Below are 18,393 nucleotides of genomic sequence, written 5' to 3'. Positions count from 1 at the left end.
ACACGGATATAGTGGATTGAGATATAACTCACCTTTAGTTAATTTCTTGTAAATAGCCAAGTAAACTTATTAACAGATTAATAAAAGACTTATTTAACATAGTCAAACATATATTTTAGGTAGTTAATAGGCTGACACATATGCAAATTGGCTATTTATAAAGTATTTACCAAAGGTTGGCTAATTTACAATTCCTATATTTTAGGTGGCTTATGTAGCCAATTTTGTGTATAATAAATTATAAATAAAGTATGGCTATAACTATTTTGGTAGAATAATCCCACTATTTGCTTAATATATATTCATCAATAATTTTCAACTGATTTAGTAAGCTATTACTGATTACCACTTGATTTGTTTTTTTTTAAGGAAACGTACAAAAGAGAGTTGAAAAATCAGAAAGTGATACCGGTCACCGGATCATCTTTAACTGTTGAATTGATCTGTTAACGATTCTGAACCGTTCGATCAAACAGACCTTTCAATCAGATCTCCAAAACATGAAAAGAAAAATTAGAGAAGAAGAAAAAAAAGGTAATAAACAGCTAATCTGAGTTGTCAATCAACCATTAGTTTCCAATTAGCAGGACGCGTTAAACATAGGTTTCACCAAAAGATTTTGTGAACCTGCCCGTAGCTGATCTCCACTCTTTCCACACCGGCACAAACCGACCTATATATATAAGTCCCCGGGTCTCACTCTATCCTTCGTTTTCTCATCAGCCAAACAGAAAGAAACCCCAGATTCCCTCCCAAATCTCATTTCACTATCAATCAGTTTCTTCTTCTCAACAATGGCTCGCTCGCTCATGATCTTCGCTCTCTTCGCCTTGGTCGCCGCTTCGGCTCTGGCTCAAGCCCCGACCACCGCGCCGATCGCCGCTCCGACGAGGTCACCGCCCGCCGCGTCGTCTCCACCTCCAGCGACCGCCCCCGCCCCGGCGAAGACTCCCACCGCTTCTCCTCCGGTCTCCAACCCCGTCGCTGCTCCGACGACCTCCGTCGCTCCGGCTTTAGCTCCTACCTCAACTCCGTCGAGCTCTCCTCCGGCGCCGCCGACATCTGCTCCGCCGTCTGATGTTCCGTCGTCTACGCCGACGATCGCGGACACTCCGACTGAGTCTCCTGGTAAGACTCCATCCAGCGGTCACAGAATCGCCTCTGTTGCCGGATCTGTTGCCGTGGTCTTCCTCGCCAGCTCGCTATTGATGTAGATCTGAAGATTCTCGACGGTTCGCTCCGCCGGAGATGCAGAATCTAGGTTTTTCTGTTCTTATTTAAAGTTAGGAGTCCTAGCTATTTATTTTTCGATTTATTTGTTTGATCGTATCCTGTAGTTTAGATTTGTTAGGTTTTGTGGTGGTGGTGGTGATTGTGATGATTTTATCTATTGGTGGTGTTTAGCGATGCGCGACGATGACGATCTGAGTTTCATTTGTTCTTATTTGTTATCCAATTTTTTTTTTTAATACCCTCTGATTATGGATTCTTTTTGTTATTAATATTTATATTATCATGGTGGTTTATTTATCTTTGTTCCATTGTTTATCACTTCCATTAATGTTCATATATCTTTGTCTTGTTTTGATCTATCTTTTATCACTGAGGGTTTAAGAATCTGTCTTCGAATCATCTTCGTGGTACCAATTACAAAACCCCGTAATTAATCAACTACAATTTGAATAAGAGTTTTGTTAAGCATTTAATGGGAGGGATAGCTGTAGAGAGAGAGAGAGAGAGAGAGAGAGTGAAACGGTGGAGTCGTTTTTGTCTGCTGAACTAAATGGGAAGAGTACGTACGTGTTAGGTCTGGTTGGACTTTTAGATTTGTTTTCTTCTACGCAGCATTGCTTTTATTTTAATTATAGTAAGTTTTTCTTTTCTTTTTCTTGAAAAAAGTTGTGTAAGTGCTTGTTGTTGTTGGGTTTTGATTGGCTAACGGAAAAGCGAAGAGTAGGTTTTTTTATAGCAGTGTCACGTGGTTACGGCTGTCACGGAGATGCCACATTTACATATACACCAACAATCCCATGTGCTTCGAGTTGTCAGAGAAGCACTTCTATACTTTATTGAAAAGACTAATGTTTGGGCCTACGTTTTAGTATCTGTTGAAGCCCTTTGCATTTTTTCTTTGATAAAGGTTTTGGGAGATGGGAAATTTAATTAAACTAGTGGGGAGGGGTTTAACGACTTTAATCAAAGGGTAATTGCAGTTTCTCTACCTGCTTGGAGACAGTTTAGTGGTTGGGTTAGTGACTGATTGATCTAAATGTGGACTTGGTTTAGGAAGCACGGGGTTATAATTATATAGTGGTCATCATATTGGAACAAATTACAAGACCTTATTATGTAGTTATAAGCTAATTTGAGACACACACTCAAATGGTTGAGTGCCTGAATGCATTTTCATGTTTACGTCATGAGTCATGACATGAAGTGGTAAATGGGCCTACTTTGATTATTTTCTTGAAGCATTTAAAATTAATTGCTATGAGTTGTGTAGATTAAGCAGGTAAAAGAAACCGTTCTCATCAATGCTGTTTCTGATCAGAACTTATGTGATTGAACCTACTGTAACCTAAATGGTATTTAATGCCCTGAAATCCTTTGTGAATTTGATTCATCAGATGGTTGAAACTTGAAACTCTTGGTTATTCCAAGTGACAATAAATTCAGGCTCAGCTGTTTGAGGTTATAGATTGTAGAAGAATTAATGATTTTGTTCAAAGATTTAGCCTTTGCGTTGTCTCAATCTCAACATTGGATTCTCTTAGCAGATATGACATCACCATCAGATGTGGATATATTACCGTTATGATCATTTCATTACTGGCAAAAGCTGACTGGTAAATCTATTTAGTAAAATAACAGATGAAGATGTTGATATAACTTGATATATATCACTTTGAGGCCTGCCCGTGAATATTATTACTATTATTATATATAATTATAAAATCTTGGATGCGATAATAAGCATTTTCTAGAAAGGTTTGTTACAGATGTGGTGGGTGGATAGTGGGTTTGGTGAGTTGGGAGGAACCAATAGGAAATAGAAAGACAAAGTCCAAAGAAAAAAAAATGAAGGAATACATATAGAAGATACCAATCATGTTCATAATTACACAACCCCATATCATCTCATATACCCCTCCTGAGACCTACTACAAATGGACCCCCTAACAAACACACAGAAAAAAAAAAAAAGATGAAAATAAAACACAGATCATAATAATTAATGGAAAATGCAAGCAAACCTAGTCTCGATTGAAAGAACACATAGCAATTACACCACCAAAATGAAAAATGAAGCACATAAACATAATCAAAAGTTCATAACAATAAGAAGAAGAGAATACATACATACATATATATATATATCATCACCAAAGCACTGCCTCTATCCTGACGAGGACATAATAAATATGGCCGTCAAAAACTCTCTCTCTCTCTCTCTCTCTCTCTCTCACTACACTCATCATCATCATCATCATCATCATCATGACATGAGCACCAAGGCGGCGGCGGCGAAGAAGGCGAGCGAAGCGGCGGAAGCGACGAGCTTGGAGGACGAGCTCGGGGTGTGGGAGCCGGCGGGGGTGGAGGGAGGAGAGGTGCTGCCGCCGGCGCTCGGAGTCGGCGTAGTGGGGGTGGTCGGAGTGGGAGTGGCGGGAGTAGTGCCGGAGGAGGCGGCGGCGACGGTGACGGAGAGCTTCATGCCGCTGGAGCAGTGGAAGGAGACGCCGCAGACGAAGTTGTGGACGCCGGCGGTCTTGAGAGGGATGGTGGTGGCGCCGTTGTTCTCACTCGATATGGCGTTCGCAGTGCTGCAGCTGCTGTAGTCGCTCGGGCTCACCTCCGCCACCGAGTGGCTGCTGTCGTAGTTGAACACTGTACACACATTGTGGTTTAGTTTAGAAACCAAATATTTGCAATCAAATAGAATATTTGGAAGAACACAATAAATTACACACAGAGAGAGAGAGAGAGCTAGATATGAAGTTAATTTGTATATTAATTGAATTCAAGTATTATTTTGAAGAAAAAAAAAATTTACATGAAATTATAATTAGGACAAAATTAATGGACAAAAGAAAAAAATAGAAAGAATTATGTCCACATTTGAATTACAAATGTAACTATTTTGACAGGTTACAGGCGTTTTTTTTTTAATTTTTTTTTAAATTTTTTTAAACATAGTGGTTAATTTGGAAGCTTTAAAATATACAAATAAATTTCGCATGAATTCAGTAAGGGCATTTTAGTGGATTGTGATATGAATTACCTTGAATGAGTTGTGGAGAAGTGAATATATAGCTATGGATATGATCAAAACTTGTTATAGTAATTAATGATTATAATGATATTAATTGAATACCGACCAAGGCTATCTCCGACTACAAAAGTCTTGTCACTGGCCCAAGTGCTGTAATCCGTGCTCAAGCCCCACCCAGCAGCGTCTCCGACTGTGTACACCGTGGCCGATGAGATTGGCATCACAACGCTCACACCCAATATCATTATTATTGTACACAAATTCCTTATCATTGCCATTGCTGCTCTCAATTAATTGAAAATATGTGTATAACACAAAAGAACAAGAAGAAGTTTGTGTTGTGTTGTGTTGTGTTATGAGGAATTCACAACAGGGCTTTGGACTCCTTTATATATTGGCCTGGCCATTTCTAAATTCTCTTTATTATTATTCTCAAACAAACTCACTCATGCATTGCAATATGGTCATTACTTGCTTTAGACTTCATACCTAATCTTCTAATAAACAAGTGGGTCCCATTATTATTTGCCTCCTATATTCATATATATATATTTATATATTTGTTATGTTTTAATTTTTATTAACTAATTTACTTGTAATAATTAGTTCTTGCTGGCACGAAGCTAGGTGAGGGTCGTCGCCCTCCCCCCTTGATTTGATAATCATTTTAATAATTTCTAATTCATTCCAATTTGTATTAATGAAATGAAAATACTACTATTATATACTATTTTATCTTCTTCATTTGATATATGGTGTTATTCATAATCCGATCTTTTTATACATAAAAAAGGAGGTATCAATATTAAAGAGAAACAAATATGAAATGCAATAATTAAATTGTTAAATGTCATTGTTTTTCAACTTAATTGTATGTTTTATGATTACTATTTAAAACATGATCTCTCTCTCTCTCTCTCTCTCTCTCGATTGTTTTTGCACTAAGCTCAAAAGTCAATGGACTACCCAAATCATGCTAGCTATATAGTAGTATATATTATATACAAGTCGTATAATACAACGATAAATTGATTTTTTTTCTTCTTTCTTTACCAATTTGATGGTGTTGTGATTAGTAAATAGTCATTTCACTTCATCCACATAATTATAGATTATGAATGAAGTAAAGTGGTTTGCAAAATTGGTTTTAGTTTCCAAATCAATAATTGTTCTACTATTTGTTTATGCTTTATTTGAGTTGTGGTTGTTGTGGTAGGAATGTGTTGACGATTCCATTTCGACTTTATCTGGGGTAAGTTCATTAGAATTGGGGTCTTCATGTCATAGTATCCATACATGTAAACTTTCCAGCTGAAAAGTTGAACTAGTATTGCAATGTAATACATAAAATAAAATAAAATACTTGAAGTTTACATGGTATGCAGATGGGTCGGTGAAAAGGCTGGCTGATCGTATGAGAGTTTAGTAAAATATGTAAAATATATGTACAATATATATTGATACAATTGACACGTATATAATATAAGAGTTTTAGTTACACCTAAAAGGAGAAAAACAAAAAAAACAAAAAACCTAATTTGAACAAATATATCTTGATCATTCTATTTATGAAATTGCAATGTTTCATTTTTCTTGTAACATAAGGAATTTTTTGGTGCTGCAATTTGATCTGAAAATATATAAAGTAATAACGATTTATCTGTAAGAGTATAGCAATCGCTAGAATTTTTCTTTTTCTTTTCTTTCTAAATTGACTGAAAGGAATCTTTAGAGTCTTGACGCAAATTGGTGAAATTTGACAGTGATACTAATAATAGTGTTTTTTTTTCCCTCTCACACTCTTTCATCAAATAACATGCAAAGCAAAACATCCATCGCAATGATGACAATGATATATCTGCTAAGTTTGTAGAAAGTTGAAATGAGAGATACCAAGTTAGATCAAACGGTTCACCTAATCACTATATGTGTCACTTGTCGAATAACATGTACAATTTAAACGTAAAATATTGTAGATATTGTTTGTAAATATAATATAAGACTAGGTTTCGTTGATAGAATAACATGTTTTAATTGACCAAAGAAATATTATTTCCATGATCATTTAAACTTTGATAAAATAAATCACATGCTTGAGTTTCAAATCCCACTTTATCTTTTTTGTCACCTCGAACATGGGTTCGTTGATAACTCCGAGTTTTGTTAATTTGTGGTCCTACTAATTAATAGGGCCAAAAAGCATTAGCACTTTGATTATTAAATGCACTTAATATTTAATTAAATTTGGAGACGATATGCTCTGACTAAACCAAATATATTATTACCAGTCATTATCAGTTGCTTAAACTTTGGATTTCGTATTTTTCATCTTTCTTTCCTTTGATGAATAAATCGTGGAGGGGTTGTATGATTGTTACATTTTTCAACCAAAATTATAAAAATGTTTTTCTTGAACCCTATTTGAGCCTGAGGGTTTAGAACGAAATTTGAAAAGTCATAAATGAAACAAAAATGAGGAGAGGCATACAAACAACATACCTAATATTGGTAGCTAACATCTCAACATCACACAGTCTTCTTTTCCCAAATGTTTACGTTATAATGAATTTGGTTTTGAATAAAGTATCATCAAGTGTAATACTATCCTTCTCAAATCACTAGTATTTAGTTTGATATTATAAAAACTCGTCGAAACCAGAAAGAGGATTGGTTAAGCTTTATTTCTTCTGAAATGAAACATGAAAAATAAAGAATCCAAACACAAGACAAGATGTTCGAGCCTTACGTTCTTGTTACAAAATTCAAGGATGTCTGTACTTAACCACTATTTGTATCTACTGATGAGTTGGCTTTAACATACGTAACCATTTCTATATTGAAGTAATTATCTGGTATCCCAGATTTTCAAACTTAATTCCTCGAATAAAGACCAAAAATGTTCAATCTCATAAAATACTGTTTGTGTTTGTCTAAAGGTGGTTTTTTTTTTTTTTTTTTTTTTTTTTTTCATGTATGCTGTTTTATTTGACTTATTTTTCTTAATGTTTAATTTTTACAATTTCATTCAATTGTTTTTTTAGAATAATAACGCTTTCAATATAAATTACCGATTGGGAAGAAAAATTAAGTAATAGCCGGTATTCTTGAAACGTGCATTATAAAACCGGCATCCAAGGAACAGCTAGTAGAAGATAAACATACTCGAAACAAGAGATAAACCAAACCAATACTGAAATAAGTCAATGCAAGAAGTATAAGCAAAAAAAGAGAACAAAAAAGCTGGATATCATATAGCCAAAATCAACCTCTTTAGATAAAACCCGGCCAAAGTGAATGGAAAAACGTTGGTGAGAGAAGCTGGATAAGAAAAGCATCTCAAATATGATTGTTTCTTCTGCTATATAGTATATACTACCATGGCATAAGAATGACCATAGTTGAAGCACTGGTTATAATATTCTGCAAGAACTCCAAGATTATGCATTTCATATCTGCACCAAAAGCTATAAATAGAGTTGTCTCAGAACTCCTTTTTTCACAAGACAAACAGTAATAGCAAATCAAGATCCTAGCATTAAATTTTCTAGCTGATGAAGCTTCAATCAAAGCATAAACATCTTCTAAACTAGCTTTCAGACTACTCGTTATACAAAATCGTATCATACACAACATGAGTTCTAAGTTTAATCTTTGCTAAGCAAGAAAAAATAAAGTACCATACATTGATAACAGAGGTGAAAATCCCTTCTCTAATTCCCCTCAGGCTCAGCCGCTTTCGCTTGCTTCTCATCGGGGACCGACTCGGTTGTAACTTTCTCTTTTGGCTTTGCACTTTCCGGGTTCGATGTTTTCACAAACTGTTTGCTTTTTGCCAATCTAATCGGTCTTCCCATACAAAGCTGTGAACAGAAAATTCTCAGATGACTAAACTCTTTGAAAACACCCTTTGTTTAATATACAAAAAATTGGCTACGTAAACCACCTAAACTATAAGAATTGTAAATTAGCCAACTTTTAGTAAATACTTTGTAAATAGCCAACTTGCATACGTGTCAGCCTATTAACTACCTTTTTTTACATGTTTGGCTAGATTAAATAAGTATTTTATTAATCTGTTAATAAGTTAACTTGGCTATTTACAAGAAATTAACGAAAAGTGGGCTATATCCCAATTCACTATAACCGTGTGGCTATATAATTTAATAACCCTTTAATATATTTAGATACGCCGTCAGATCAAATACCTTTCCTTGAACGGAGGCGATAGCTGCCTCGGCTTCTTTCTTCGATTTGAACTGCACGAATCCGTAACCCAAAGACCTCTTCGGATTATCATGGAATATAACTTCTGTAGAGACGGTGTTGTGACCCTCTGACTTGAAGAACTCCTTGAGATCTTTGGCTCTTGTTTCGAACGACAGGTTTGCCACAAAGCAATTGAACGTCACGTCCGGCTTTGGCTCTGATGGAGAAGTAATTGTCTTCGTTCTTGGCTTCGCGTAATCGAGCGTGATGATACGACCATTTAATTCCTAAAAATTTTCACAGAGAGAAAAAAAACATTTTAGCTATAGACACTAATGACAACGAGTAGAAGATTTCACTTAACAGCATAACCTTGATTTTTTTTTTTTTTTTTTTTTTTAATATTGTTGAATTCGATTGCAACGGAATATGGAAACTAATCCTATTCTAGCTTCTCATTTTTTAGTTTCCACTCACAAATAGTCAAACACTTGCCTCAAAATTTCTAAAGGCACAATTAAAATCATAGTTCAGTCAAAGTTACTCCATTTTCGCACCATGATTGAAATAGCTTCCCATTTTTACAACTTCAAGCGAATAACTCAAAAGTATTTATGCTTACATACGATTGGAGATTGTTGAGAGCCTCAAGAGCCTCCTCTTCCGAGCCCATTGTAATGAACGCCAATCCTCTGTTTCTGGTCTTGTCGTACATTGAAAGCTTTTAACCATTCAAGAAATCAGAAAAAAATCGACACCAGAGAAATCCACGAAAAAACCTCTAAACATAATCGAAAATGGAGACAAACCTCAACGTCTATAACAGTCCCGTATTTCTGGAAGAGAGCGCGAATATCCTCCGGAGTACAATCCCAAGGCACGTTCTGGGCGTACAATCTGTTCTTGCTCTTCGGAACCTCTTCCTCCGATTCCGCCTCGGCGCTCGCCGGCGGAGACTCGAGAGCCGACGAGGAATGAGTTTCGAAGTGGGATTCTCGTCTGGTCTTGACCGGAAGACGAAACACGAACGGCAAGGAGAGTGAGAGCGAAAGGGAGTGGGATTTGAATGTCGTTTTACGGAAGAACGAAGCGGAAGGTTTCGAAGGGAATTGCTGTGACTCGCCGGAGAAACATGTCGCCGATGAGGAATAAGATGACGGAGATAAGATAGCGAGACGATGTAACGAAGCCATGAGAAAAGCTTCTTCGAGCTTTTAGTGTGTGGTCTCTGGAACTTCTCTTTGCCTTCGCTTTTGTTTTGGATATGGCCGAGACAAAGAGATAAGTTTCAGCAAAACGCCGTCGTTTTGATTCAAATTCCCTGAATTTTTTGCGCCAAAATTCTTTGCCTAAAAAGATTTTACAATGTCCCAGCTGTTTTATAATGGACGCTTTATATATTCAAATTGTATACCAAACAGCTCAAATTGTACCATTGGAATTTAGTTCAACATCACTGTTGGGGAAACATGCTATGAACAGCATAGAAACAACATTTTTGTTGTTGTTTTCCAGTCCAATTTCGTCGATCATCATAACCAACTTCACTACAAAAGGGTCACAAACAGAAGAAAAAAAAAAAAAAAAAAAAAAGAAAAAGAAAAAAGAAACTTGATTGCTAACGAGGACTAAGTTTTGACTCTGGCGTCCAGAGAATTGCATTGCAACGGTGACAAAGGCTGTCTCTCTGCATCGGCGTCGCTAAAATCAATCTTCTTCTCGATAGGGCTACTCATCTTTGATGCCGGTTTCCGCTTATTCGACTGTCACAACTCAAAAAAAGAATTAAAATAATTTTGAGATTAACTATATCTATTAAAAGGAACATCTGGCAACAAACGGAAATAGAGAACATAAAACGAAAGACATTATTAAGGCGTGTTTCTCTTTTATTCTACCTTCGCTGCTGATGCGCTGTTTGCTTGTTTTCTACAAGAACCGTGACAGTTCTTTTCTTTCTGGTACATTGTCAAGAGTTTCTTGTTCTCCTCATCAAGCAAATAGACCTGCAATTTAAAAAAAGAAAAATTGCATTAGTACACAAGATAAAACAAATTCCAAAGCGACTTCAAACTAACCTCCTCTTCAGCCCTACAAAGATTGACTCTCAGGTGTTCCTTGTCCTTCTCATGAGCCTTCGACGCAGCAGCTAGAGCTAGAACTTTTCGCGACAACGGCTTCAAGCTACGACGATCGAGAGCATTACGTGTCAGCATAAAGAGATCATCCGATCCAGTCGGAGATGACTAGAAGCGAACGAAAAAAAACTTGAGGACACTTACGAGCTCCAAATCTCCAACAGCCTTTGGCAAGGCTCGACACTGCCGTTTTCTTCCAGAAAAGCACGAGCAGTGATAGCCTCGTCTCTGTCCAATATTGTCGCCAGCACAGACTCGAGTAAGCCCTCTTCTATGGCTTCAACACCCTGGAGAGACGATATCGCCTTCAAAGTACAGTACCAAAACATTCTCACAAGTTTAGCAAGATATAGATTATCAAGTTAGAGCAATCTGAAAAGGATTCAAGTGAAGTATATCTGAAATGATTATGATAATATCCAAATATCTAATGTGTCCAGTGTTTGAATTCAAACGTCTTATTGTACAATAATCTACACAGTTAGTATATTTGAAATGATTCAGACACTACACAGTTAGAAACCATATGATAATTTCCAAATATGTGTCTAGTGTTTAAATTCAAAAGTTTTATGATACAATAATCTGAGTCCGATGTCATCTCTCCTGCTACACATTCCTCACTTATGTTTGATTACAAAGCCCAAGTTAGAGCAATCTGAAAAGGATTCAAGTGAAGAATATCTGAAATGATTATGATAATATCCAAATATCTAATGTGTCCAGTGTTTGTATTCAAACGTCTTATGATACAATAATCTACACAGTTAGTATATTTGAAATGATTAAGATACTACACACTTAGAAACCATATGATAATTTCCAAATATCTCATGAGTCCAGTGTTTAAATTCAAAAGTTTTATGATAAAATAATCCGAGTCCGATGTCATCTCTCCTGCTACACATTCCTCAATTATGTTTGATTACAAAGCCCAATTCCAATTTCCAAACCCCCCATCAAACACATTTAGGGTTAATGAATACGAATATGCACTTATTCTGCTATCTATTGATCAATTATATGTCTGTGTGAGTGAGTTACCTGGCTTGCCTCATATTTCCGCTTGAAATACTGAAGTTCGTCGGATAACACTCTGAGCTCGGTCTCCAAATCCTCGACACGAGCCTCGGCCTCTTTGGCACGTTGATCAGACTCGTTTCCAAAGTCCATCAGAGCTTCCCTGTCGCGTTCGTACAACGAGATCTCTCCCTCCAACTTCTCGTGCTGGCTCAGCAGACGAGTGCACTCCAACGCCAATTTCTGATTCTCTTCCACGAACCTCTTCAGCGCTACGGCGTTCATGTTCGCTTCAGCCTGAAGAAAAAAAAAAACAGAAATTCAAACAAACGTGTACAGAGTATTTAAAAAAAAACGATGAAATTGAAATTTTCGCAAGAAATGAACCTTGACTTTGTCGATCACTTTCTCTTTCTCCATCAATCTTGAATTGAGAATCATGTAATCGCCGTGAAGGCGTCTATGTGCTTCTTCAGAGGCTCGAAGCTTGACCTCGAGGGTTCTCGCGGACGAAGGAAGTCCAAGAGCAGAATCGATCGTTTCTTTGATGAAATCGTCGAGTTCTTGAGGAAGTTCCATTCTTTCTCTATCCATCTCTGACGAAACCTTGAAAATTTTACCCCAAATAAAACCTTAAAATCTCCGCGACGGCCAAGAAATTCCCTTCGGCCAGTTGCTTCGGAGAATTCAAACCCTAGAGCTCCAAAGAAGGCTTCGATCGAGAACTATGGCTTTTCGTATTCCGGAGAAGGAAATTGATAACCCTAGAAAACCGCAGTCTGTGCAAAAGTGAGAGATTAGAAGAAGTGTTTTATTTTAGGAGATTTTATGGAAAATAATTTCAAATTGAAAAACACACAAATGAGAAGAGAGAAACGGTGATGACCGTTAGAGCGCGCTGATGCTTATAGCTCGAATCAGTCGGGACTGGATTCGAAACGATTGACTTTCGTCCGACGTGGCACCCCGGCCCGTGATTCTGAAAACCCGGTTCGACCGCTTTCTTGTGAGACCGGGTTAGTTGACAAGTTTTAGTTGTATATCAAAAATAAAATAAATAGTTTTTTTTTTTTTTTTATGGGAAAGAAATAAAATAAAATAATTGTGATGACTCAAGTGAAATGAGCAGTGCTCAAGTTTTTAAACTTAAATAAAATAATATATATATATATATATATAAATATTTATTATAAAATAGTTCGAGGCTTTCTATTAAATTAAATAGCAACGCCCACAAATACAAACACTACTAAACATCTTTAAGCAATATAAGACCTTAAAATTGAAATGATTCAAACTACAATATCTTCTTCTTAATGTCATTTTGGATGAGAGCCTGAGGCGTTTTTTTGAATCGCGCACCACAAACAAGTGTCTAAGAAATTATATTCTTTTTTATATTTATATATTTTTATTTAATTATGATCTAAAAGTCCAACTATCCAAAATGAGCAATATGTTTTCGCAATATGATTGTGTATGATCTTTTCGTGTTGGTTGTGAAATGTCAAGTAAACAATAACATATGATTGCAATCAGGACTATTGAATCCGAGCTACGAGAGAGAACCAGAGGATTTGGGATTAGATCGAGAAGATGAAGAAAAGAAATAATGAATTTCATTAATTGAAAAGAAAGTACAACTGGTAATTAAATAGTAGCTCACAACTACTTTACCGACTCAAAGGAACGAACAAATGAAAACAATACACGTGTCCGCGTACATTGTAAAACAAAAGAAAGCAGAAATAAGTAAAACAACACCGTATTATCCTAAAAGACCTCCAAAATAATAAATCCTCAAGACTCCCCCTCAAGCGAATACATCCTTGAGATGAAGCTTGGACAAAGTCAAACGTAGTTGTGGAGAGGATAACGGCTTCGTAAACATGTCAGCTAATTGATGCTGAGTCCTGACCGGCAAGAGCTTAAAAGTCCCTTCATTGACATGATCTCTGACAAAGTGCAAATCAATCTCCAAATGCTTTGTCCGCTCATGAAAAGAAGGATTCTCAGCAATATGAATTGCCGACTTGTTGTCACAATACAACACTGACTTAGGTGAAGCTTCAATTTGGAAATCTCTAAGCAGTTGATGCAGCCAAACAATCTCGCTTGTAGCTGAAGCCATCGCCCTATATTCAGCCTCTGCAGAAGAGCGAGCCACCGTTGACTGTTTCTTAGCTTTCCAAGAGACCAAAGAATCTCCAATGAACATACAAAAGCCTGTAACCGATCTCCGAGTGTCCTTGCATGTTCCCCAATCAACATCCACAAAACCTCTCAATTGTGTTGAAGACTGAGAGGAGTAGAACAGACCAAGCCCTGGATTGGACTTGATATATCTGAGCAAATGATGTGCAGCTCGAAGATGTTCATCAGTTGGAGCGTGAAGGAACTGACTCAAGGCATGTACTGCAAAAGTGATATCCGGCCTTGTAATGGTTAAGTATAAGAGTCGACCAACCAGACTTCTATAATGCTTTGAATCTGGCAAAGCAATGCCATTCTCAGCAGTTAGAACTTTTCTTGGATCCATCGGAGTATGTAGTGGCTTTGACTCTATGAACCCATAGTCTTCAAGTAACTATAGAGCATAATGCCTCTGACTTAACACCAATCCTTGGGATGACCTTGCAATCTCTAGCCCCAAAAAAAATCTCAACTGCCCCAGATCCTTCAACTTGAAAGTGGAACTCAAATATTTCTTTACTTCATCAATGGCTTCTAAGGACGGTCCTGCCAGTATGATGTCATCGACATAGAGTAACATAACCACAAAAGTGTCTCCACTGCCTCTTGTAAACAAGGAATAATCCGCTTTTGATTGTGTGAACCCAACTGAGATCACCGAGCTTGTGAACTTTACATTCCACTGTCTAGAGGCTTGTTTAAGCCCATAGATTGACTTATGCAGTCGACAGACAAGCTTTGCTGCTGAATCCTCTCTTTGCTCCCCCTGAATCTGAAGTCCAAGAGGCAGATCCATATAGACCTCTTCCACCAAATCTCCGTTGAGAAAAGCATTGTTAATGTCCAACTGCGTGAGATGCCAGTTCTGTGAAGCTGCAAGGGCTATCAGCATTTTCACTATTACCAGTTTGGCAACTGGAGAAAAGGTGTTGATAAAGTCTACTCCTTCTTTCTGGTTGTACCCCTTGGCGACCAGTCTTGCTTTGTGTCTTGCAAGAGAACCATCGGCATTGAACTTGTTGGTGTAAATCCAACGGCAACCAATAGCTTTCTTGTGTGCAGGCAAAGGAACTATGGTCCAGGTGTTGTTGTCCTCCATCGCTTGAAGTTCCTCATTCATGGCATTCCTCCAATGGGCATATGGAGCTGCTTGATGGTAGAACTTTGGTTCCGGACATGTTGAGACTGCCAAACAAAAAGCCAAATATGAAGGAGATAACTGATCATATGTTATAACCTTAGATATGTGATGATGTGATGTTAGTTTACCACCTGATTGAGTTATGGTAACACCACAGTGATAATCTTGTAAATATGTAGGGTGGCTGTTTAACCCTTTGTGGTCTCATAGGAGCCAATTGGGTTTGAATAGGTGGACTGCTATGTGATGGACTGTGATGGGGTTGATCGGTGGTTGTATCATCCTGTTCCAGTCCTCCATCATTATCTTCCAGTCCTTCATCATTATCATCAAGATCATCATCACCATCATTATCTTCTGTGTGACTAATGTCAGGTTCACTGTGATCATCTGCATTATCACACTCAACAGAAGGAATATAGACAGGACTAATGGAAGGTAAAACAAGATCAGGAAATGGATCAAAATTCTGGTCTTGTTCAGAGAGATTATGAAAGGGAAAAACATTTTCATGAAAGATAACATCACGAGAGATGAAAACATTTCTGGTTTTAATATCAAGCAAACGATAACCTTTGTAATCCGGAGGATAACCAATGAACACACATTGCCTTGCTCTAGGGGCAAACTTAGTTCTATGGTTTTTCAAAGTGGAAACAAAGGCTAAACAACCAAACACACGCATGAAATCATAGTCAGCAGGGTGATTGTACAGTAATTCATAAGGAGTTTTATTATCTAACAAGGGAGTAGGAGTCCTATTGATGAGGAAGACAGAAGTCAAAACACAATCAGACCAAAAATCAACAGGTAACTTGGATTGAAAATAAAGAGCACGAGAGACATTTAATAAATGTTGGTGCTTCCTTTCTACCACAGAATTTTGCTGAGGTGTCTCAATACAGGAATATTGATGAAAAATTCCTTGTTTTGCAAAGTACTGTTCAAAGACCAATTCCTTTGCATTGTCAGACCTGAAAAGTTTAATCTTGGCAGAAAATTGGTTATCAATCAAGGCACAAAAACGAGGTAAAATAGTGTGAACATCTGAGTTATTCATCAACAAGAAAATCCAACAGAACCTTGTACAATCATCTACAAGAGTAAGAAAAAATATGTGGCCATTTCTAGAGATAACAGAATAGGGCCCCCAGATATCACAATGAACTAAATCAAAAGGCTTATCACAACGTTTATTTTGAGAAACAAAAGGAAGCCTCTTCTGTTTAGCTTCAGGACAAACATAGCAAGGCTAATTTCTGTCAGATGAAGAAAGAAGAAGTTTGTTTTTTATAGTATCAAGACATTTGTAGGAGAGATGACCAAGACGTCTATGCCACACTTGATCAGACACTTTGTTGATGAAGGCAATGATATGGCTTTGATCAGTGAGAACATAGAGGTCTTGGTGATTTTCACCCCTGCCAATCGTCTTCTTGTGATACATATCCTGTATAGTGAAACCATGATCAGTAAAACAAACAGATAAATGAGTCTTGCTAGTCAAAGAACTGATAGATATAAGGTTGAATCTGAAACTAGGAACAAGAAGAACATCTCTTAGAATGAGATTATTGTTGATGCGGATATCACCATGAAAATGCACCGGGATAGAAGTATGGTTTGGTAGAGTGACATTGGAATTCTGTAAAGGCTTAAGGCTCATAAAAACTGAATGATCAGAACAGATATGTTTAGTAGCACCAGTATCAAGAATCCACATCTTGTGATATTTGTCAGAAGAAATTTGAGAACAACTGTAACAAAGATAACCTGGTGTGTAAGATGTCATGTTGACTTCTCCAGATTTTGACTGAGGCATTGCCGAAGAAGTGAGCCTGGTTGAGAGAAGGTTGATGAGCTGATGGCATTGGTCACTTGAAAATCCTTCCATTGCCTTTGCTGATTCACGCTGTCAGGCACTTGAACACCTTTAACAGAATTGGCTTGGCCTCTGACTCGTGGTTTGTACCCTGGTGGATAACCGTGAAGCTTGTAACACTTGTCAGCGGTGTGTCCAATCATCTTACAGTGAGTGCAAGTAGGTTTCTCTTTTTTGTTGTTGAACTTCTTCTGGTCTTGGGCAACATTCATCGCCATGGTGCTTGATTGATCAAGATTTCCAACCATTTCTGTTTGGATGGACCTTTGCTTCTCCTCCTGAGTGATAAGTGCAAAGACTTTGTTGATTGGTGGAATGAGATCCATCAGAAGAACTTGACCTCTTGCTTGAGCGTAATTCTCATTTAGTCCCATGAGAAATTGCATGACATATTATGAGTGCAAGAAAGCCGCCAATTCTTTTGCTCCTCCACATTTGCATTCGCACTTGCAGCATGGTCTGAAATTACTCAGTTCTTCCCAAACAGATTTCAGTTTCGTGTAGTACAAGCCAACCGACTTCTGATCCTGAAGGCAATGCACAAATTCCCTTCGCAACTCAAAGATTCTCGGTGCATTGCTCTGAGAAAACCTTTCTTCCAGATCTTTCCATACTTCCATCGTTGTATCTGCAAACAGCAAACTCGATGAAATTTCTTTCGATACACAATTGAGAATCCATGAGAGGACAATTTTGTTGTTGCGATTCCACTGTCGATGAGCCTTCACTTCTTCTGGTGGTGGTCTGACGAGCGATCCGTCTATGAATCCAATCTTGTTCTTCACATCCAGCGCTATCTTCATCGATCTACTCCAAGAGATGTAATTATCTCCAGTGAGAGCTTGCGATACGAGAACCGAGCTGGTAGTGTCAGAATGGTGGAGATAGTACGGATCTAAAAGATCGTCATCCATAGACCTATGAGGTATGACTTTCTTGGAATCTTCTCCAGTCGGCGTTGTTCTTTCGGACTCCATAAGAGCAGATCTTCAAAGAAAACTTGTGACCGATAATGGAGACGAACGTAGCTTGGATTGTCTGACTAAAACGCGGATAGCTCTGATACCATATTGAATCCGAGCTACGAGAGAGAACCAGAGGATTTGGGATTGGATCGAGAAGATGAAGAAAAGAAAGAATGAATTTCATTAATTGAAAAGAAAGTACAACTGGTAATTAAATAGTAGCTCACAACTACTTTACCGACTCAAAGGAACGAACAAATGAAAACAATACACGTGTCCGCGTACATTGTAAAACAAAAGAAAGCAGAAATAAGTAAAACGACACCGTATTATCCTAAAAGACCTCCAAAATAATAAATCCTCAATAAGGACCGATCTAACCTATAATTATAAACGAGATAAATCAGTTGAGACCGCTTAGTGTGAATTTCGTATTATTTTCATTGTCATTGACTTAGGCCTAAATATAAGCATCTTTAGAATTGTATCTTCATTTTTTATGTTCACCTTTGACAAATAAATTCTTGTAGGCCCAATTTTTGTTCACCGGTACATCTCCATCATCTGCCGCGACT

General features: G+C 37.5%; 3 protein-coding genes across 4 annotated transcripts; all 3 read right to left on the bottom strand.

Moving 5' to 3' along the window:
• Positions 1–3,069: 3,069 nt before the first annotated feature.
• On the bottom strand, positions 3,070–4,658 carry LOC149392137 (mavicyanin-like). The gene is made up of 2 exons (XM_089619178.1): positions 4,380–4,658; positions 3,070–3,888 (listed from the first exon to the last, which is right to left on the bottom strand). Exons 1-2 carry the CDS (start codon positions 4,549–4,551, stop codon positions 3,497–3,499), a joined length of 564 nt encoding a protein of 187 aa, XP_089475304.1. The 5' UTR covers positions 4,552–4,658; the 3' UTR covers positions 3,070–3,496.
• Positions 4,659–7,596: 2,938 nt separating this feature from the next.
• Positions 7,597–9,746, bottom strand: LOC149392136 (RNA-binding (RRM/RBD/RNP motifs) family protein). 2 transcript variants are annotated; one of them, XM_089619600.1, is made up of 5 exons: positions 9,289–9,746; positions 9,102–9,200; positions 8,479–8,766; positions 7,956–8,133; positions 7,597–7,737 (listed from the first exon to the last, which is right to left on the bottom strand). In XM_089619600.1, exons 1-4 carry the CDS (start codon positions 9,670–9,672, stop codon positions 7,984–7,986), a joined length of 921 nt encoding a protein of 306 aa, XP_089475726.1. In that variant the 5' UTR covers positions 9,673–9,746; the 3' UTR covers positions 7,597–7,737; positions 7,956–7,983. The 2 variants fall into 2 exon arrangements, with proteins under 2 accessions (XP_089475726.1, XP_089475725.1); XM_089619599.1 differs by lacking the exon at positions 7,597–7,737 and having other exon boundaries at positions 7,785–8,133; positions 9,289–9,745.
• A 19-nt stretch (positions 9,747–9,765) lies between these two features.
• On the bottom strand, positions 9,766–12,455 carry LOC149392135 (uncharacterized). Its single transcript, XM_089619598.1, has 6 exons — positions 12,025–12,455; positions 11,662–11,934; positions 10,762–10,922; positions 10,558–10,663; positions 10,378–10,485; positions 9,766–10,242 (listed from the first exon to the last, which is right to left on the bottom strand). The coding sequence occupies exons 1-6, from the start codon at positions 12,229–12,231 to the stop codon at positions 10,108–10,110; spliced, it is 990 nt and encodes a 329-aa protein (XP_089475724.1). The 5' UTR covers positions 12,232–12,455; the 3' UTR covers positions 9,766–10,107.
• Positions 12,456–18,393: the final 5,938 nt, after the last annotated feature.

Source organism: Urtica dioica, chromosome 7 (genome assembly GCF_054948205.1).
Source record: "Urtica dioica subsp. dioica isolate 48M chromosome 7, U.dioica_male_clone48M_v1_H2, whole genome shotgun sequence".
NCBI classification, from domain to species: Eukaryota; Viridiplantae; Streptophyta; class Magnoliopsida; order Rosales; family Urticaceae; genus Urtica; species Urtica dioica.
This window is presented reverse-complemented; position numbering and strand designations above follow the sequence as displayed.